The sequence below is a fragment of the Lutjanus erythropterus genome, chromosome 17, assembly GCF_056507025.1.
Source record: "Lutjanus erythropterus isolate fLutEry1 chromosome 17, fLutEry1.hap2, whole genome shotgun sequence".
NCBI classification, from domain to species: domain Eukaryota; kingdom Metazoa; phylum Chordata; class Actinopteri; order Lutjaniformes; family Lutjanidae; genus Lutjanus; species Lutjanus erythropterus.
In genome coordinates, this window is record NC_139333.1 from 12,282,777 (window position 1) to 12,303,826 (window position 21,050).

Below are 21,050 nucleotides of genomic sequence, written 5' to 3' on the forward strand. Positions count from 1 at the left end.
TGAAAAATTCAGAATCTATGAATATGCAAATCCATTTTTTTCATTTCAAAAATGTAACTTCTGAACATGAAGGCTTATCAGAAAACAACAGGCCTCCAATAGTCATGATGTCACAAATCCTGCCTGTGCATACACAACAGTCAAACGGTCTTCTTGCACAAACATCCAAGTGATGAAACAATAAGTGAAAACACATTTCGGAGTGGAAGGGCACTTTAATATTTGTGCTCTGCAGATGAAAAGTGATGATTTATTACAGTGCAGTTTAGAGCAGAGTGGCCTCACAGCTCAATTCCTACAGAAAGACTTGAGAATAAAAGTAAATCTGAATGCATGAATCGCATGTTAAACTGTTGATGTTGATGGGTTACTGATTTCTTGTACTCTTTGCATAACACACATTTCTAGCTGCACACCAAACTGTGGGAATATGAACTGAAGTAAAATGACTCGGTGTGCCTTGACTGGATAGATTTTTCAGATGACAAATCACAAGCTGTTTTAATCATTTGTACTTGAACGTTTAGCATGTCAAAAAGAGAAAATAAAAAGAAATGTTCTACACACAGGATGAACAAGGCAACAAGTAACTTCATGTCCAACAAGCTACGCAACAATGACTGAAAAATGCCTCTGAGCTTGTTTCTGACACTGTTTGACAGATTACACTTTACAACAAACATACTGTGGGAAATCGAAGTCGAAGTCATCGTGCTTTGCAGCTGACTGGCTCATTTACAGTGCACAAAAAAAAAAAAAAGCATGACGCTCAAGCAGAAATATTCATTACAGAAGTGCCAATAAAACTTTCAGCCATGTCAGTCACTAAACATATGAAATGAGTTAACATTGTATTTAGTAAAAAGTGAAACGTCAGGATGAAATGTCTTTGATCTCACAAAAGGTTCAGGAGTATGTGCAGTTTTTCAGTTGTGAAACAAACATGAAACATGAAAGTAAAAATGGCAGAACCAGCCACCTGCTCTCAGTTCATGTCTCTGTGTGTTCACATATTTGCTGCCTCTCTGCAGTTTCTCTTCATACAATCACATTCAACCTGAAGTTATAGTTTATTTTTGAAAACATTAATTCAAAATCAGCACTTTGCCCTTCCTGGTCATGGTCACAGTGTAATGGATGTTATTCAATTACATTATTTTACTGTACATTGAGATTGGACCTTAATCTCCCACCAGAGATATAGTTGTAAAACCATAATTGTTTTTACATATTTTTTGTTCTTGTAGTCATAAAGAAGATATAATGTGGTACAAGATGCTGGCATGCCGATTTTATTGCCAGGCTAGCCGCTTACCCCTCCTGTCTTTGTGCTGGGCTAAGCTAACTGGCTGCAGGAGGTAATTTGTTGAGAATAAGGTTGAAATGCCCTTTTGAGAATAAAGACAAAAAGACTCTTTTTTTCCCGCAGAGGTCCCAGTAATAGTCATTTTGTAAATCAGTGCCTCAATATAGAATCTTATAGAACAAAATCAAATGTGGTATTATGCTGCTGGTAGGTGAATTTTGTTTGCTTTGCATAATACCAGGCTAGTTGTTTCCTGCTCCGGCCTTTTTGCTTTTCATGTCGGAGTTTTCCTTTAAGAAGGGTGTGGCACAGTGATTTACAATCAGTTCTCTTTGAAACAAAGAAGCAATCTGTGTATCAAGTGTAATCCAAAGGCCTTTTCCCTCCAGAACTATTTATAGTCTGACTCTGTAATGATTCACCAGAACAAACAAGTCAACAATAAATCAGCCTTATCAAAGCCATCAGTCTTGTCTTTGCTCATTTCCCGATCTTATGACTGTCTCCCAAGAATCTCCTCATGATGTCTCTTATCATAAAAACTCCAGTGAAATCATTTTACAGGAATTAGTGCTGTTTTTTTTGTTTTTTTTAAGTAAAAGACCTTTTGAAAATAAGGACTCTTAAGTTTGAATCAAGGCCATCTCACACCATGAGTGTCCTGCTGCTCACATATTTTCCGCCCCTGCACTTGTGGCTCATGCTTGAGACCTTCCTGCTTGAGCTGCTCCTCAGGGATCCCCCCTTCAGCCTCATGCTGCTGGTCGCACTCTGTGACACCGTCCTCCCTTGTGGTTTCGCCTCCGCCTCCTCTTGCTTGCTGTTGTGGAGGTTCTCGCAGTCACAGGAGCGCTCTGGGTTGAGGGACTCCGGGCTTGAGCAGAACCACTTTATGGAGCTGTAGAAAAGCTCTGCACAGCTGGAGATGGCTGATATCACCCCCACAGCAAAGTAGAAGCAGAGGAAGATTGTTTTCTCCGCAGGGCGGGAGGTGAAGCAGTCCACTGTGTAGGGGCAAGGAAAGCGGCTGCAGGGGAACTGAGCCTCCACCTTGAAGCCATACAGCAGCCACTGGCCCACTAGAAAGCCAACTTCTGCCACCATCCGGAAGGCCACGTTGACGATGTAAAGCCTCCTAAAATGGAGGTCTTCTCTGTAGTCCTGGTTGGACATTTGGATGAATTTGGAACGGATGGTCTTCTTGTTATTGTGATGCATGGCGTACATGAGGAAAAGCAGGGATGGTGTGGCGATGAGGACGATGTGAAACACCCAGAATCTGTACTGGGAGATCGGGAATGCCATGTCATAGCAGACCTGTTTGCAGCCCGGCTGGAGGGTGTTGCAAGAAAACTCCTCCTGCTCATCTTCAAACAGGTCGCTGGCCACAGTCCCTAAGATCAATATCCTAAAGACGAGCATGAGTAAGAGCCAGAAACGTCCAAGCATCGGAGAGTGGGCCTGGAGGCTGTCGAAGAGCCCACCGAGGAAGCTCCATTCACCCATGATTGCAGCACTGTCTTGGTTAAGGTGTCTTCAAAGTCTGGACGTCTATCCGCCTCAGAGCAACTGCTGTCTCTGGTTGAAAAAAGAAACTAAAATGTGTCTTATTGTCTCCAATTTATGACTCAGGGTGAGACAGTCTACAGGTCAAAAGTTGGTTGGTCATGTTCCAGTTATCTGAAACCGAAAATGAAACATGATTATACCACCTGTTATAACAGCAATTTCATCATATCACAAGAAATCATAAAATAACACCAGTCGATCTTAAACCTAGGTATTCTCTTTCTCTTTAGGTTTCATTCATATGCAAACCCCACAATGAGACATCTCAGGAAGTCATGGCTATAATGCAAATTCATTGCCAGTTACTAGAATTTTGATTTGTGCCAAATGTAACAAGACTGATTTTGGTTATTGTCCGCACATTTGAACTTCGTTTTAAGGACACAGCAGTTATGAATACAGCCTTGATTGGGCTACAAGCTGCTGCTTGTGGAAATACACTGACTGGTTGAGCTACTTGCCGGTCTGACACTCTACTCAGATACAAGCCAATGGCAGCAAGATGACAGAACAGCTTCAGCCTAAGGCATTTCATTTACCTGATGCAGAGACATGCAAAAACCAAACCTCTGATTTCTCGCTTGTCTTCTCCTGCTCAGAAATGTCCTCGAACGAACCAAAAGAAGACTTGAACAGAAATTGCATCCAATCAAAGCATCACGCTCATGTCCATACCAACTTATATTCTATTCATTTTCTCCCCGAGTGGCATGTGATTGAGGTCTGCCGGGGCTTATAATTGAGAGGGCGGCAACACTTTCGGAAATTCCTGCTACGTCCTAATCTGTGCCCATCAAGATTCCCAGACAGAATTGATGTTTACCCAAGAAAGGCAAACTCTTGATGAGCATTTCAAAGAGCTTCCTAAATAGCAGGAAGGATCTGTTTTAAGCTGCACCAGCAGTTCCCCTGGTCACAAGGGGCAACATGTGAACATGCAACTTACACAAAGCACCCTCTGATTGATTGTACATGCAGTGTTTCATTAACTTAGCATTAAGACATCTGGCATTTTTATTGAGCTTCATGGTGTAAAGTTCAAGACTTGTTTTATGTAAGCAATAAATTATCATTGATTCTCTGATTATATGACTTTGGATTCCTTCACTGTCGTAGTGAAAAACTATTCCAACTCACAGTGACCACAAAAACTCAATTTGTGAATGAAAGACAAAGTCTTATAAAGCTTTGATGTGGAAATAAAATGTTACTTACCCGTCCAAATTTCCCAATCACCTGTTCCCTGGTACACCGCGGTCTATGTGTCTGATTTAAGATTTGAACACCTGAGAACCTGGCATGTACAGACAGAACCAATGTCACATATCACTAGACAGGAAGCAGGAACACCCCCGTCATTCATGAGGTCATGTTGTCAGATGAGCTGAACACATTTTATGCTCGCTTTGATCTCCTCAAAGAGTCAGCTGTAGAGTCTCACCACATCCACTCTAGTTCTCAACATCTGACACCCCAGGACTGTGGACCCCAGGACTCCTGTTCACGCTGTACACACACGACTGTTATTCTGTCTATTGTGTAGTTCGCAGATGACACCACCATCACTGGCTGGGTTTCAAACAATGAACAACTTCATACCAGGAGGAAATCAACAATTTTACAGAGTGGGGCACAGAAAACAATCTAGCGCTCAACATCAGCAAAACCAAGGAACTGATTGTTGATTTCTAGAAAAGGAGGCAAAGACACACTCCCCTGTCTACATGAGTGGAGCTGAGGTGGAGCAAGTGAACATTTCCTGCCAATCAGCATCACACATCTCCACCCTGGTAAAGTAAGCTCAGAATTGGCTGTATTTCTTAAGGAAACTTCCAGTGCCACGTTCTTGTTAACGTCAATAGAGCAGCAATAAAAAGAATTCTGACTGAAAACATCACAAACTTCCTTAAGATAATCATGGCCCGGGACCAGAGGACATTGGTTTGTGAATCCCTCAGGGTACAGGAGTCGGTTTTGTTATTCATCACAGGACTGGGACAGGAAAGGAAACAGTAAACAGGAGCAGGCAGGGGTGGGAATCATAACAATAGGTCTGTTTTTATATGTAAATTATGTACTGTCACGTGTGGACTGTGGATTGACGGGGATGGGACAGTAATGTTTTTTTTTTACTCTCTAATTTAATTTTGTGGGAGTGGGATGGGACAGGAATGAAAATCCACAGAAGATACAGTGGGTGATTAAAACCACACAGAACATCACTAGTACCCATCTACCAAGCATCAGAGATATCAGGAGGTGAGGTGCCTGTGCAGAGCCCAAAAGTTACTATGACAACACCTTTCTCCATTCTGGCAAGAGATACAGGAGTATCTGCTGCCGTACCACCAGACTACAGAGCAGCGTCTTACCTCATGCTGACATTCCTAAATTCATCTTTGACATTCCACCATGAAAAACAGTGTTTTAAACCTAATTGCCCACTAACTGTATAATTTTGTTGTTTTTGTGACCATTATATTGCATTATACAGTCCTGTTGTAAAAGGATAAAAGAACCTGAAAGCAATCTCATCATCCAACTCACAATTTGAAACTCACTACACAATAAATACAAACAAGTTAACTTTATTTTTCAAGATATAAAATTAATAGCCATTGAAATATTTACAAGACAAGACAAAACACAAATAAGTTGATTACAAAAGACGTTTCAAGAAACATAAGAGTTAGGAATTTTAAGTTTAAAACTAGACTTATATAAAAAGCACCTGGCAACTTCTGAACTTTGACAGGATGAAATCTTTCAACAATCAATCGGATTTATAAGACCTGCAAGTCTAAGGTCCATTCAAGTGTAAACGCTGTGCTTCAAATGATAAAAGCAAAGCCATATTTAATCACGTCACAAACTTTAACTTACTAAATAACCTGTCTTTAATACAAAATCTAATGTATCAAATGTATCAAAATACAAAAAAGGACCATGTAGACATTGACATGGATTTAAAAGTCTTCATCTGAGTCAGAGTCCAGGTTGTATGCAACAGGTTTCCGTGCACGTGAGGGCTTGTCCCGCGGTGCTACAGCTATGGGGGATTCGGCTTCCTGGTCCGACACTTTGAAGCTGTCGTCATCGAGCCACTTCTTGGTTTTCTACAAGAACAGAGAAGATATTTAGCTATTAAAAAAAAGTTCCAACTTCCTCTCATCCCAGGTCTTTAAATACTAACATGCCGTTTGGCATTTTAACATAAAAGTGTAGGCTTAAGTGTAACTTCATTATTTTTTAGATGGACCCTATTTTCCCATGTTTTTGTCAAAGGGCATCCCCTAAAGGTGCTCGTTTGGCCACTGACAGGCTCAGATTGATATTCTAAAGTTTAAGACTCCTTCTGTTTAACCAGAAAAAGATGATTCATCACTCTCACCAAAGCCACCAGCCTCCATCTATAGAAACGTTAATTTTACAATTATAAAACACACTTCAACTGACCTTGCTGCCAGCAGTTTTGGCCTTGAGACGTGCCATGAGGTTGTCTGAGCTGCTGTCAGAGTCGTCACTGACGGCCTGTTTCCGTTTCAGAGCGGGCTTCTTTGCAACTGGAGCCTTAGCTTCACCCTCGGAGTCACTGGAGTCAAATGAAGGAACCGTCTTGGCAGCTTTGCTGGATGAGGGTTTGGACTTAGAGAGAGCATCCAGGATGGATGGCTGCTTCACATCTATGAGAAATTGACAGGAAAAACAATGCCAACCGTCCTTTCTTATCTTTAACCATTGTGCACTTTAAGTGTGTAATCATAAGAAATTAGTGTGACAAATGTGTGTCACTATTGCTACAATCAACTTGTAATTGTTACCACATATTGGTAACATGTATATACTATAAATCAGCTCCTTAATCAGTGTGAAATATAAAACTAAAATTAGCTGCTAATACCTGCAGCCTTCTTCTTGGATGCAGCTGGTTTCTTGGCAGCAGGAGCCTTCTTGGGTGCAGCCTCTTTGGGTTTACGTTGGACTGGAGCCTTGGGTGCAGGCACCTGATCATCTGATTGAGCTGCAAAGCACCACCAAGAGAAAATAATTAACGCTCAGACTCACAGCCCAATGTTTCTCCAGCTCCTCTAACAAGAGTTGCATGAAAATACTTACAGCTTGACTTGCTTTTACTTTGTTTAACTGTGGATTTGCTCTTCAGAACTTTCTTCCTGCACAGAAATGATGACATTTAATTTAAGGTAAAAAAAAAAAAAAAAAAAAAAAAAAAGTCTGAAAAAAACCTTGATGCAAAAGAAATCACATAACTATACTCACTTGGGTTCTGGAGCTTTGGGAGGTGGTGCTGGAGAGTCCACATCACTGTCAGCCATGTTGCTGGGCTCTGGCAAAAAGCTATCGTCATCGCTGATAGCAGCTTTCTGTTTTGGAGCTTCTTTCTTTCCCCAGTCTTCAAAGTCATCTTCACTGTCAGACATGCTGTACTTCACCTTAGCTTTAGGAATACGCAACAGAATGGTTTGATTTAGCAATGCTGCTACGTAGGGCCACATTTTTACATATAAACAAAAATGAGAACGAGAAGTTTGTTTTAATGGAGATCTGCCACAATAGATAAGAATTCAAACAGCCGTTGCAAAGATCAGTTAGGGGTGAATGGAGATAAGAGCTAATTAGCCTCAGGAAATTAGTTATCTGTGTTTTAATTCAAAATCCCAAACATGTCTGGAATGATTCTATCTTATCTGGCAGTCTGGGTATGAGATAAGTTAAGTTACTCTTTTCACAAGAAGACAGATGGGCGACACTACAGAAAAAAAAACTTGTCTCCCTATAATGATGATGGTGATCAGGATCATCTAGCCAATTCACCTTTAGTTTTGCGTTCAACACGCTCCCTCGGGGCAACGGCCTCCTCCATCTCCATGTCACTCTCGGCGGACAGACCTTCAGACTCCTCATCAGACCACTGATTCTTCTTTGGCTTCTTGGCAACAGGCTTGAACTGAAGAGTGCTCTGCTTGCTGGTCTTTGTTGCTGCTGCAGAGAAGTGCATTTCTTAGTTATCTTTAATAAAAAGACAATGAAGCCAGGTCTAGATGAGGGGTGGGCAATCTGACCATTTTAAATCGAGATCCTGATCCAAGGCTTCTGCAATCTACTTTTCAGGTAAATTGTAGAAATTGTGGTCTTTAATGTCCCCTTACTTCTGTGTTTAAATTGACTGGCATGTGAAAACAAACAGCAATGTAACCAACTATATGGCTGTGCTGATTAGATGAATTACTTTATCTGGCTCTTCCTTGAGTGACATATTCAGTGCAATGCTTTGGCCCCCATTTACAACATTGTGTTTAAAATGGTGCAAATGGAGAAATTCATCAGCTATAATCAAGTCTAGCTACAGTCTACAGAGTATTTCAAAACTGAGAAAAAAGATCACAATTTAGATTGTTGACTGTGATTAAATAGACTGATATTATTTTCTGGCCAGATTGCACACCCTCATCTCCATACAGAATTTAAAAGACTTGCTAACTGTGATAATTACTACTAATACTTCGTTTAACCATTACTTATGATTGTAGCAGGATGCATACAGATTTTTAAGAGTAAAATACAACACTTTCTAACCAATTTAAAAAGGTACTTATACAAAAAATTCCATATTTTCACTGTGTTCATCATGATATCTACATTGTTAATATAAATGCAACTGAAAATTCTTTATACCTACAGCAATCAATGTGTATTGTCACTTTTTTTTAACCAGTTGTTCATATTAACATTGATTGTATGTTTTGATCATGTTTATTTAAGGCTCGCTCATTTCCAGAGTAAGCGACCAACAGAGCATTTATCCAATTATGAGTGACAAATATGACCACAGGATTGTTTCATTTAGATTCACATGAGCCATATTTGAAAATCAAAAATTTTCAAGGAGTATATAAATATTCAAGTATACTCCTAAACTTAAAAACTAAACTTAAGCATTTTTTAAACTTTTGTACAAACCCTATGGTAAAGGTGTTTGGTCATTTTTGTTGTGAATGCTCTAATATTTCAGACTTAAACTATCCACTGTGGGAAAAATATTGTAGGTGCAGTTATTTGTGTAAAGTTGTTGGTGCTTCAGACAGAACATTTTAATGGTTGTCATTATGCTGTTGTTCTTGTAAACACACCATGATGCAGCCAAAAATATCCACATAATCGTTTTACAGTATTGCAGTCTGTTACTATCTTACAAACATCCATCAGAAACTTTATATTGTTTTACTAGCTCAAGCAGTAGGACGTGTCACCTGAGTCAGTTTGTGTGCTGCTATAAAACCCAGAAAGTGTGGGTAGATATAATAAAAATACTTTTATGACATGCAGCCTCATATCTTATCTCTGAAGTACTAAATCTTTGACCTACCGAATTACAGGTGGTAAAGCTTGACATGTATAAACAAAATCACAAGCAAAAGTTTTTATAGGATGTAATTTCACTGGGTTACCACTAGACTGTACTAAAGAGCGACTTTATAGAAGACACGTTCATTTTATTTTTTTTATCTTGTGTGGCAGAAATTTAACTTTTATACAAGGTCTAAATACAATTGTATATCATAGAAATACAAAAAAATCTAATCAAATCAAACAGCAACAACAATTTTATCTGCAATTACAGTCATTCTCACCTTTTTCCTTTGCCTCAGTTTTAGTTTTCTTGCCCAGTCGTGCAGCCAAGCCAATCTCCTCAACTGGCTCTACGTTCTCTGCATCATCTTCAAACTCCATCTTCACCACGACACTTTCCCCCTATGATTACAGAAATAAGGTCAAGCAGTGTTACTTTTATTTGTGGAGTGTGCCATGCCAAAAAAAAAAAAAAAAAAGTTCAAGATGCAACAAACAAATCATACTTTTCGGTCTAGTGTGATACATTTCAATTTGAAAAGACATACCTTGGCTTTCCTGCCTCTCTTGCCCTCTCCTTTCTTAATATCAGCCTTCCTGTTGGCTTCTGCTTTCATAGTGCTGGTGACACGTGGGATAACACGGCGACCCTGTGGCGTGGGCAAAGTCTCCTGCTTCACCTTCACTGCTTTGCCTTTGCCAGCCCCCTTTTTAACATGAGTTGTATTATCCTCCTTTTCTTTTGCTTCAATTTTCTGAGCACGAGAAGGAACAAGATCAGAAGATTATTCAGGAAGGAAAAGTTTCACGGTGACAACTCTGAATGTGACCAGGGGCTTGGATCAGTGCTTCAGCATGCATGCTCATGATCAAAACCTCCAGCTGAGCATATTTATACAACTATAGTGGATGTACTGCAAGGAATATGTGACAGACAAGGTGCACTTAAGACTGGATGTATAGAGAAGAAAAACAAGTGTAGGCAAATAAAGAGCCAATACCTCCAGTTCCTCAGTGAAAGCAGCAAGGTCTTCCTTCCACAGGTCTTCTGGACTCTTTCTCTTCAGGGTGTTCAACTCTGTCAGCTACAAAATACCAGTTAGATCAGAAATTTACAAAGTTTGCACAAGATAAACTAATTTCTGAATTTTACATTTGACTCAGCTGTGAGATTGCAGTATAACTGAACATCGCACCTTAGCATCTCTCTGTTTGCACAGCTCCTCTTTCTTCTCTTTGGTCAGGAACCACATAGGCATGCTCAGCAGATAGTTGTAGTCTGGCCCACTCGCCTCCTTCTCTGTTCCTTCTTCATCCTGTTCCTCCTCCATTTCCTCTTCATTCTAAGAGCATGAACACAAATGTAAAATCCTATTTGTTCAAGTGGAGGCTAATTATTTAGTCTTCCTCATTAACTAGGATACCCCCAATCCACTCCGAGATGAATTAAAGAATTTTTAAGATCCTTTTAATACAACTGGGAAATAAAAATCAATGTCAACTTCATGGACATTCAGGTAAAAATATGAAAGATACAATTGATATCAGTAAAAAAAAAAGTAATTTACCAAATACTTGAATTTAGTAAAACATTTTATTATAATACTCACATGCCTGGAATAGGATTAATACATAAATCCACTACTGTTGTAACACCCAAGACATAACAAACTTTGGATGAGTATCATTAGGATTTTATCAGTCCTTTTTCATCACAAAATAATTGCTTTTGAATAACATATTATTAAAATAAATGAAAAAGTAAATTCAGATCAGAATTCGACTTAAATACGAAAAAATGCTTTTCAAGAGCAGCTTTAGCAGCAGGTCAGTTCACTGACCTCGCTCTGTGTGTGTGTTTGTGTCTGTGTGCATGTTTGCGTGTCAGCGTTCAGCCCTAACACAGAGAGCAGGGGTGAGGCTGCAACGTGATAAAATGCATCAAGATATCAAAAACTACATATACAAGTTTTAAGTTATATAACCCTATGAAAAAAAACGAGACCTAAATTAAAGAAACAAAATTCAATCCATTTAAGGCCTTATTTTGAGAATTTTATATCAATACTTTTAAGAACCTGCTGGTACCCTGAATAATGTAGAAAAGCGTTCTACCTTTCCTTGAGCGAGTTTCCAGGCCTTGACTGGGTCAGAGTCGTAGCCCATCTCCTGCAGCATGCGAATCAGTTCCTTCTTTGGCTTGTTCTCTACAAGGAGATGGACAGTCTTATTACTTTTGTTCAAGTAAAATTAAAACACACTCCAAGTGCACAATATGGCTAAAACTTTCACTGTGTGATTACTTATTAGCAGGCAGTATTAGCAGCAAGTGCTTTAACCAAAAAATGTATCAAGCCACTAACCGATGACCAAAGTGCCCTGGATTTTCTCCAGGATGAAGCGGGCCTGGTTGGTGAGTTTAGAACTCTCTGCCCCCAGCATGCCGGCCAACCAGTCCTTTCTCAGCACATAGTACTTCATCCTCAACTCGAAGAAGTCCTTGAGGATATCCTGCACAGACTCGTACTTCTTCAGGCTGCCAACATGGTCAAACAGAACCTATTTGAAAAAGAAAAAAAACAAAACAGATTAAGCTTTTCAGAAATGCTTGACATTTTAAAATAAGGTACAAAAAGACTTATTAATGTGCACGTGTGTTGCAGCCATTACCATGGAATTGCAGGTGAGGGAGTTCTGAAGTTTGAAGACTTTGTGTAGGCCAGCAGCCTCCGCCTCCCGCAGCTTCTCTTCTGTCATCTTGACCACAAAGCGCACAGTGGTGTCGGTGTGGTACTCCTTGAAGTCTGTGATCAGTGAGGGCACCTTCTCTGTGCCGTTCAACATTGGCTCCAGCACGTTCTCCTTGTACATCTGGACCACAGAGAACAATGTAAAATGACGTGTAGAGGTTCTTGAAATGGTCTCAAAACTATGGATAAAAAAAAACACATCCTGAATACAAAGCTTAGAAGAAGGACAAAGCTTTAGTGACTAACCTGCGTCCACGACTTTACAGGCAATTCAGAGATCTCAATGGTGGTGGAATCGATGATGGCCACCTCTCCACTATTCATGAACTGATTTTCCATCACCTGCTCAATTGTGCCTCTGAAACCTTTGTAGCTTGGCAGCTATCGGAGAAAAAGAACCCTCATCATTTCATTTGTACAGCAGAAGACACAAGATGACAGTCTCAGAAAACAAACACAGTTTTGAACTGTACTCACCATAGGCAGAGGCTCATCGCCGTTGAGCATGCGGTGGATGTTGCTGACAATCTCTCGGATGTCATAGTTGGGGATCTTGCTGGCCCAGCCTGTGCCGATACCTTCGGCACCATTCACCAGCACCATAGGGATGATGGGCATGTACCACTCCGGCTCTACACGCTGGTTGTCATCATAGTTGTACTTCAGCAGGTTGTCGTCCACGGGTGGGAAAAGAAGGCGGGCAAGAGGGCTGGAAGGACAGGAAGTTGGTAAAATTTTGGAGTTAATCATTGAGTAGGTAAACCATGAAATCAACTAAAACGTGTGCATGAGGCCTGTAGCTTCAGATTAGTTATTGTTTGTAAAGGAGGCTGCTGACCTGAGCATGGTGAAGATATATCGAGGGCTGGCAGAGTCCTTGCCACCGTGCAACCTGGTTCCAAACTGACCCAGAGGCTGCAACAGGTTCAAGTTGTTGCTTCCCACAAAGTTCTGGGCCAAACCCACAATAGTCATCATCAGAGAAACCTGAAATATTAAAAGAGTTATGGAGATTTCATTAGCAAAACCACATCTATAAAATGTCAGAAAGTAGTGAAAAACATCCCTTTAAGTCCAGGGTGATGTCTCTTTTTGTCATGCTACAACCCAAAGACAATCAGTTTGATATGATAATAAAGAGAGAAAATCAGGTTGAAAACAAATTTTTCTGCCATTCTGCCTGAAAATTTACATCAACGATTAATCACTTATCAAGGTTTTTTTTTAACCACTTGCCCAGTCAGGCAAGATGGTTAAGCCTTAGAGTTCTCGAACTGATGCCATTAAAGGCCAGATGTATTTAAAATCATGCTGCTTTTGTTTGTTAATATATTAATTAAAACTTTCAGTGTATTCCAGTGATACATTCACACAGCTGTTGTCTATCTGTTAAGAAAGTAAACTAAAATGTATTTCCATATGCTTTTTCTGTTTTCTCATTATTATGCATTGGATAGGCATTCCTGGGATAAACCCTTGTTGGCAGTGATCTAACAAACTAACAGGCTACACCTGATGCAAACACAGAAAGCTTGACATTGTAAGCATATTTGGGAAATCAGCTCATTGGGGTATATGTCGTCTCACCTCTCCATGGTGGTAGGCTGACATCTCAGCCACCGAGCCGGCCAACTGGGCCACCTTCACCTCCCGCTTGTCATTTCTCTTGAAGCAACAGAACACCACCTTCCTCTGTCCTGGCTTCAGACCTGACATGCACACAAATGCAGATGCATATAAGACCACACCGGTGCCTAACAAGCAGAGGTTACAGATGTGTTCTTTTTGATCAAAATCATTTTCACGCACCATCCACCAGGCAGGGGATCGACCTCTCATTGTCAGAGTTGGAGAAAAGTACCAGCTCCTTGTTGACAAAGTCGTTGTAGGAGAGGAACTTGGTGGACTGGCCATACAGGTAGTCCTGTGAAGAGACAAAAGATACAGTGAAACTTAATAGAAAATAGCAATAAAGCATGTGAAGTTCATAAAGTGTTGGGACGTTACCTCAGGCAGGTTGTGCTCCCTGCGTTGGCGCCTGTTGACCATGAAGTTGGTCAGCCACTCTTTACGCTCATCCACTTTCTTCTTGCTAAAGGCCTGGGCAAAACAAAAAGATAATGCAAAAATCAGATATTAACACACTTATTACTCTACATCCTTGGTTTAAAGGATGCACTACAAGCTCTAAAAAGTTTAAAGTAAATTTAATGGGATCCTCCAAAAATCGTACGGGCAGAGGAATGAGCAAAACAAATAGTAAAATCTTACAAGGGTGATAGCTTCATCGTCTTGAGGTCCAGAGTACTTGAATGGGATACGGTGTCTCTGCATATCAGAGAAGTACTCCTTGGCTTCCTGCGCTGTGCTGGTTCCCAAACCTGGATGGATGGAGGCCACACAGGAAGAGAAACTATTAGACACAGCACTATAATGACACACAAGACTATAATCGTGACATTAACCATGGATAAAGGGTTGCTTACTTTCCATTTTTACTACCACACAGGGGTTTATAACAAACCTTTGTAGTATTTGGTTTTCCAAGATTTGTGGTTGGGCTGGCTCTCTTTCCAGGCGTTGTATTCAGGGATACTGTAGAATGACAACTGTGTTTTCTTGTAAGATACCTACAGAGAGGGAAATAAAAGAAGTGTGCAATCAGCTCCTGTCTTCATACCTTGTCGTTTAAATGGTTATGGTAAAATAAGGAAGTTTATTTTATTTATTATTTCAATTATTATATATATTTTGCAAATCATAATTATACATCTTATTTGACAGATTATGTCAAAGCATTATATTTGAATTCTTAAGCAAAATGCTCTATGAAAGCTAAAGTTTGTTTGTGAAGGTTTTTTTTTCTTTTACTTTTGGTTCAGTTCAGCTACAGTATATTAAATAATCAATCTTTGCTCACTAAACTAAGCCTTTCTTACCCTCAGGTGTGCATAAACTACAGGTTACAGGACCTTCTTTTTAAATAAAAATAATGTGAAATTATTGGTTTGTTGGTGTTGGCCATGAGACACAGTTAATTATCCATATTGTAATGGATAATTCATATTGTGCATCCCTAGAGGGAATTTGAACATCAAAGAGAAATCATGAGTGTTTTTTTATATAAATTTTGACACCAGATGGCAGTGTTGTTGCGATTTCAAGCAGACTACTCCTAGAGTTAGGACTTCTTATCAGGGCTAAAAATCACCTTTTCTTTCACAGTATTGCACCCAAATCATTTAACTACTTTCCACATTTTCTAGATAACTAAAATTAAGTAAAGTAACTTGTCAACCATGGCCCAAGTAACCTCTTGTTTTGGTGTGAGACTTTGATGATGATGCAACAACGAACCTTGATGATGGGGGTGATGAACTCTTCCAGGAAGTTGTGGCGCAGCAAGGATGGCCAGTTATGGTGGATGAAGTTGATCAGCAGACCCTTAATGTGGGAACCATCTTGATCCTGTCACAATCACAGGAATACAGAAGAGTCTAGTCAGGTTACTGTAAGGTAATCTGTAAATCTAAAGATTAATGTGACAACCTTGAAAAGCAGTGGCTGTAAATTGCTCTCTGACTAAATAAAAAAAAAAACAGTCTTGTTTGAAATGATGCATACAGTTTGGATACACCAAAAACAAAAATAAAACAAATGTCCAAGATGAAACTACTGGCACATCAGTGCCTTCTCCTGGAGATGTTCTTGCTTGACTACTAAATGCTCTGTAGGTTTTAAACCATTGTCATTGTTGGTTTATGCTTTTTATCATCTTTTTATTGTGCTTATCAGTATTATTCCTAGATTATATTCCATATTTAGCTCCCCCGTATCATGATTTGTTTGTTTTTTGTGTATAACAAGCTGTTCCAACAAATTGCCCCTTGGGGGATTATTAAAGCTGTACTGTACCTGATCTGTCATGATCATGATCTTGCCGTAACGCAGAGTCTTGAGCGATTCTGGGTCACTGTAGTTCTTCTTGTACTGAAGCCCGAGGATTTTAATGATGTTGTTGATTTCAGCGTTCTCCATAATCTGATGAAGATCAAATAATTTGCAATTTCAGGTGTTTTCTAAACTCATTGACACGTGTCCACACAAGGTAAATACATCAATACAGAGCTAACTATATGACCCCCCAGGACCGGCTACAGAGACAAATGAATCTGCCATGTGATGAGATCGATACTGTTGCCTCTAACCTGTTTGAGTGAAGCCTCTCGGACGTTGAGCATTTTTCCCCTGAGAGGGAAGACACCATAGCGGTCCCTGCCAACCACACCCAGCCCAGACACAGCAAGCGTCTTGGCTGAGTCTCCCTCAGTTAGGATCAGTGTGCAGCCAATGGAGTTCTTCCCACCTGCCAGAGAATATGGTTACTGCATAATGTTGACCGCTCATTTGCTATCTTGAGGCTAGAATTCACTAAAAAAAAAAAAAAAAAACAAGAGAAAGAGAAAGAGTGTGGAATACAATACCTGCATCATTGGCATCATCCAGTTTAGGCACCCCCTTGATTTTGTTGTGTTTAACAGCTGAACATTTCTTGTTGAGCTGAGTCTGGGCCTTAAACTTCACCCAGTTCATGATGCTTTCCACAATCCCACAGGACATGGCCTACAGAGAACAGAAAATGAAAAGAAATTAGTGAAAACTGAATAATTGCTAATCTGAGGGTAAGAATGAAATGCCTGTGGCGTTTCATTATCATTGGTACCTGTTTAATGAACTTGTCCCCGAGAGGACATGAGGACCCAAAGCTTTTCTGCTGCAGTGTCATGTTCTCTTTGGTCTGAGAGTCAAAGGTGGGGTTCTCTATCAGGCAGTTGACAAAGAGCCATATGTGGTTCTTCACCTGGACGGACAGACAGTGGAGCATACTCAGTTACGCGTTTTCACCAACAGAATAGACCTTCCACTTAGCTTCTCCAGTAATCATGACAATAATGTAATCACACAATATGAGATGTGGAGTTACAATAAGGTCACTGTACCTGGAAAGGCTTGACAACCACACCAGCTTTGTTCTTCTTTTTCACCACTTCAATGAGCTTGCCAACCACCTGGTCAGCCACATAGTCGACGTGCCTCCCTCCCTGCCGTCCAGAGGACAAACATAAGGTTGCATTTACAGAATAAATGTCATAAGTCTTAATCGTAGTGACACAAAGTGACTGGGAGAGCAGCCAAACGTGTACTTAGCTGCCAGAGGAACCTGGCTTACTCGCTCAGTCTGCCTTAAAATGCTTTATAGCTGCTCTAAGATGAAAATTTAAACAAGGCTGACAAAATAAGATTAAAATTAATATTGGCGCTCAGTATTCCAACAGATAACTTAAAATATTAAATCACTGGTTCGGCATGGAGGTCACTACACTCACTCAATCACTTGGTACGTATACATACATTCATACATACACACACAGAGTAATTTATTACAAATCCGATTAATACACTGTGACATTACCTTGGTTGTAGCAATGCTGTTGACAAAGCTGACTTGCTGGAAGCCTTTCTCACTCATGGTGAGGCACACCTCCCAGCGCTCGTTGACAATCTCATGGACCACAGTGAGGGCATTGCCAACCTCATCCACCTTGTCCTTCAAATACATGTCCACGTAGCTACGGAAACCTGAAATCTAGAGCACAAGAGCGGTTGTCTTCATCACAAGATTTACCCCCTATAGGCAATAATTAGTAAAATCATAAAAAAATCCATTTCTAATTTAGTAAAACATGGCTGACAGACATGTGGCTGACAGCAAGCAACAGCTCGAAAGTGAGGGGAAGAAAAGTGAAGCAGCGTGGCAACTTACTGGCAGCCTCTTGCCATTGAAGAACACGCGGACACCCTTGGAGGCTCCAGCGATGTCGTAGGCCCTCCTGGTCATCAGAGCCACTGTGTCTTTGTCCAGGATGCTCATTTTAAACTTAGCCAGATCTGGCCTGAAGGTGATGCAAGTGAAATCCTCTCCATCAAAGGACTTGATGGCAGCATCACCTGCCCTGCCCATATTGTCATACCAAGTCTGAAGAAAACATGGACATACCGTAAAGTAACATTTCCCTTACAAGCTCTAATCATTAGAGTAGAGAAAATGTGGTTCAACCTCCCTCCTACCTGCTTGAAGGTCTTCCTTGACTCTTTACAGGCAGTCTCTACAGTGAACTTTGTGCTAAAGATGTTGCAAAGCTTAGCACCGTATCCATTGCGTCCACCTAAAGTACCAAAACTGTAGGTTAGGATACTACAAAAGTAATGGTCTACTGCTTAAACACGAAACATGGCTGTAGCCTATTTATACCTATATGTGGCTTTCTAGGTCTTATGTTCATAGTTTGCCAAGCCTGTTATAATGAAACATTTTAGAGGGATGTGGGAATGTATTAACTCTATTCTTATAATATAGTTTATATATTTATTCATTATTTATTTAATAATCTTACCAGTGACTTTCTTCTCATCATCATCATAGTTACTGGAGGTGAGGAGCTGTCCGAAGATGAGAGCAGGCACAAAGACCTTCTCTACTTTGTGCTCCACCACAGGAATACCCTTCCCATTATTCCAAACACTGATGGTGTTGTTTTCACTGAAAGAAAAAACATGCAAAGACAATTAATCATGTGCTTCTGTGACACTCAGAAAAGCAGTTAAACTGAACATGAGATGTGGCTTTTTGACAGCTTACAAGCAAAGAGACAATTAATTTTGAGATCTTATTTGGTTGTGAAACATTAAATATTACTCACACATCAATGTTGACTTTGATGCAGGACATGCTCTTATCCCTCTGCTTATTATCAGCTGCATTTACTGGAAGGAGATTGGAAGAATTAAAACTAATTGCTTTAGTATGGTAGGCACACCATCGGATGGCCAACATTTTGTCTATTTAAATCAAACACCATCTAATATTATGAGCAATTTACTCACCCAGAATCTCATCAAAAATCTTGTAAAGCCCTGGCACAAACGTCACATCACGGCAGTTCAGTCCAACATCCTCATCATACACCCACATTTGCTGAGGAAAGTCAATTAGTGATTATGAAGATCATGCATAAATTTGTATAATATGAACCATTAATGCTTTGTTCTCCCAGTCAACAGCCTGCGACTCTGCAGACAGAGGAAAAATTCTTCTGAAACATCTAAAATAGTCCACCCTCACATAGGTCTTAAATCACTTAAGGTTGATTAGAGAAGCTACAAATTTCACAGGCATTGCCGTGTGATCTCTTACCTGGGTGACAGGCTCTACAGACCCTATGTAGGAGTCTGGTCGGAGCAAAATGTGCTCCAACTGCGTCTTCTTCTGGTAGATCCTCTCCACTGAGAGCCGCTTCGGATCTTTCTTTTTCTTTTCCACCGGCTTGTTTTCAAAGAAAGCCTGCTGCAAATGGAACACAGTTATCTTTTATGTGGATGTTCTTGCACTGTCAAAGACAGTTCTACTCCCTTTTAGAAATACATATATCTTATAGCCTATTATTTTTCTTTTATCTTGTCTATTGGTGAATACATTTTTGATCCTTGGAAGTTTAATTAAAATATTCTAAGTGTTTTTTTCTTATTGTCAATATGTCCTGTTTTGTTTTCTCCTGTCTTCTTTGTGTACACAGTATGTCAATATATCACACATACAATAATCTACTTTATCATTTGCAATGGCACTTGTTCAAAAAGAGTAACATTGTTGTAATTACTTGAATCCGGAGCTTGTAATGTAGACAAAACAAAACTTCAGACAATATAATGAACACAAAAACACGTCTACTGTTAAAACAAACAAACAAACAAAAACAATTAGTGCACAGCCTACAAAAAAACCCCAAAACTTTGAAACTCCTGTGATCTGCTTTAACAATGTTGCTGAAGGACACTTCAGAATGACAGATGTTTGGAACATCTGGTTGCAGCCGTTTCTATTATCTCGACTTGACAAATGTAGTCCCCGATACCTGCCTCTGAAATGTAAAAATGCTGATTAAAGAAGTTCTACTGAAAAGCCTAATTACCTAGCCTAATTAAAAGAAGCTCCACGGGATCCTCCATAACTATAAACAAACGTGACAATATTCGCTAAACTGGTAAAGACAAGTTAACGGTGATCCTTGATTAAATGAATGCAACATTAGTATTGCTCGTGCTGTGAGACGGGTTATTTCTCCAGTGGATAAGATGTAACGTTTTCAGAAAAGATGTAACTAACATTAGTGTTAACGTTAGCTACCCAGTCACATAGTAATATGTACCATAACATTAACCAACGTGTCAAATCTATTAGTCTACATCACATTTGCTGCTGTACCATGTGTCTAGGCGGAGAGTTATTATGTTAGCTATTGACTGGAAATCATGTTTTTCTTAAACCACAGCGTTTTGCATAATATAATGTATTTTTGCAGGTTTAACGTCCCACGCCATTACGTTAAATATCGTTAACATCATAACGTTAAGGTATAAGCGATGTTAGCTAGAGCTAGCTAACTCAAACCGTTGCAAAGTTTCACTGGAGCTAACACTGACAGTATCTACGAACAGCAAACACGGAAGAGACTGCAAAATTACCTTCAGTGGTTCAGCCATTCTTCTTGTATTTATTGCTAAACGCTTGCGCTTCAAATAACTTTTAGCTTACGTTTATAACACTCGGCTAACTCCTAAGTCACCTAACTAACTGCTGCCTGGCTGCACTAGCTTTGAACATATCGTACTGAGAGTGAATGGTTTGAAAATTCGAAAATTGAAGGAAACCGCTCGCGCCTGTTATATTGACCAATCAAACTACAGGCCGTTGTTTCCTTCCGCTGTTTCTGTCCAATGAGAAACTTAAAACCGCCCCTTTTCAAGTAAACAGCCAATCACAAACGAAACAATAGACATGAACCCGCCCACGTCGTGTCTCGCCGCTTAAGAGCTTCCTGAAATAGAAACGAGCAGAATGTGAGACCGCGTTTTGTTTATTTGGAATCATCGTTTTTTTGTCCTCTGATATCATTATATTGAGTACATGTCTGTTTATATTTTGTTTATTTATTAAG

General features: G+C 39.9%; 2 protein-coding genes across 3 annotated transcripts; both read right to left on the reverse strand.

Moving 5' to 3' along the window:
* Positions 1-1,458: 1,458 nt before the first annotated feature.
* Positions 1,459-4,157, reverse strand: LOC146311823 (gap junction delta-3 protein-like). The gene is made up of 2 exons (XM_084740918.1): positions 4,091-4,157; positions 1,459-2,986 (listed from the first exon to the last, which is right to left on the reverse strand). Exon 2 carries the CDS (start codon positions 2,810-2,812, stop codon positions 1,952-1,954), a length of 861 nt encoding a protein of 286 aa, XP_084597044.1. The 5' UTR covers positions 2,813-2,986; positions 4,091-4,157; the 3' UTR covers positions 1,459-1,951.
* Positions 4,158-5,602: 1,445 nt separating this feature from the next.
* Positions 5,603-20,718, reverse strand: top2a (DNA topoisomerase II alpha). 2 transcript variants are annotated; one of them, XM_084740787.1, is made up of 35 exons: positions 20,578-20,718; positions 19,250-19,399; positions 18,940-19,030; positions 18,756-18,819; positions 18,450-18,595; positions 18,124-18,221; positions 17,819-18,031; positions 17,468-17,641; positions 16,995-17,096; positions 16,718-16,855; positions 16,479-16,617; positions 16,203-16,360; positions 15,910-16,035; positions 15,352-15,462; positions 14,519-14,624; positions 14,266-14,375; positions 14,002-14,094; positions 13,804-13,918; positions 13,582-13,703; positions 12,833-12,981; positions 12,472-12,703; positions 12,241-12,375; positions 11,915-12,115; positions 11,608-11,803; positions 11,360-11,451; positions 10,441-10,587; positions 10,246-10,329; positions 9,793-9,999; positions 9,526-9,646; positions 7,709-7,876; positions 7,154-7,331; positions 6,992-7,047; positions 6,777-6,896; positions 6,332-6,558; positions 5,603-5,991 (listed from the first exon to the last, which is right to left on the reverse strand). In XM_084740787.1, the coding sequence occupies exons 1-35, from the start codon at positions 20,593-20,595 to the stop codon at positions 5,842-5,844; spliced, it is 4,737 nt and encodes a 1,578-aa protein (XP_084596913.1). In that variant the 5' UTR covers positions 20,596-20,718; the 3' UTR covers positions 5,603-5,841. The 2 variants fall into 2 exon arrangements, with proteins under 2 accessions (XP_084596913.1, XP_084596914.1); XM_084740788.1 differs by having other exon boundaries at positions 19,250-19,396; positions 20,578-20,717.
* Positions 20,719-21,050: the final 332 nt, after the last annotated feature.

Coding starts and splice junctions, on each gene's coding strand:
- LOC146311823 (XM_084740918.1), bottom strand. CDS start 2,812: ATGGGTGAATGGAGCTTCCTCGGTGGGCTCTTCGACAGCCTCCAGGCC.
- top2a (XM_084740787.1), bottom strand. Junction 9,647..9,792: donor AGAGAGGCAGGAAAGCCAAG/GTATGTCTTTTC, acceptor CTGTAATCATAG/GGGGAAAGTGTCGTGGTGAA. Junction 6,897..6,991: donor AAGTAAAAGCAAGTCAAGCT/GTAAGTATTTTC, acceptor GGTGCTTTGCAG/CTCAATCAGATGATCAGGTG.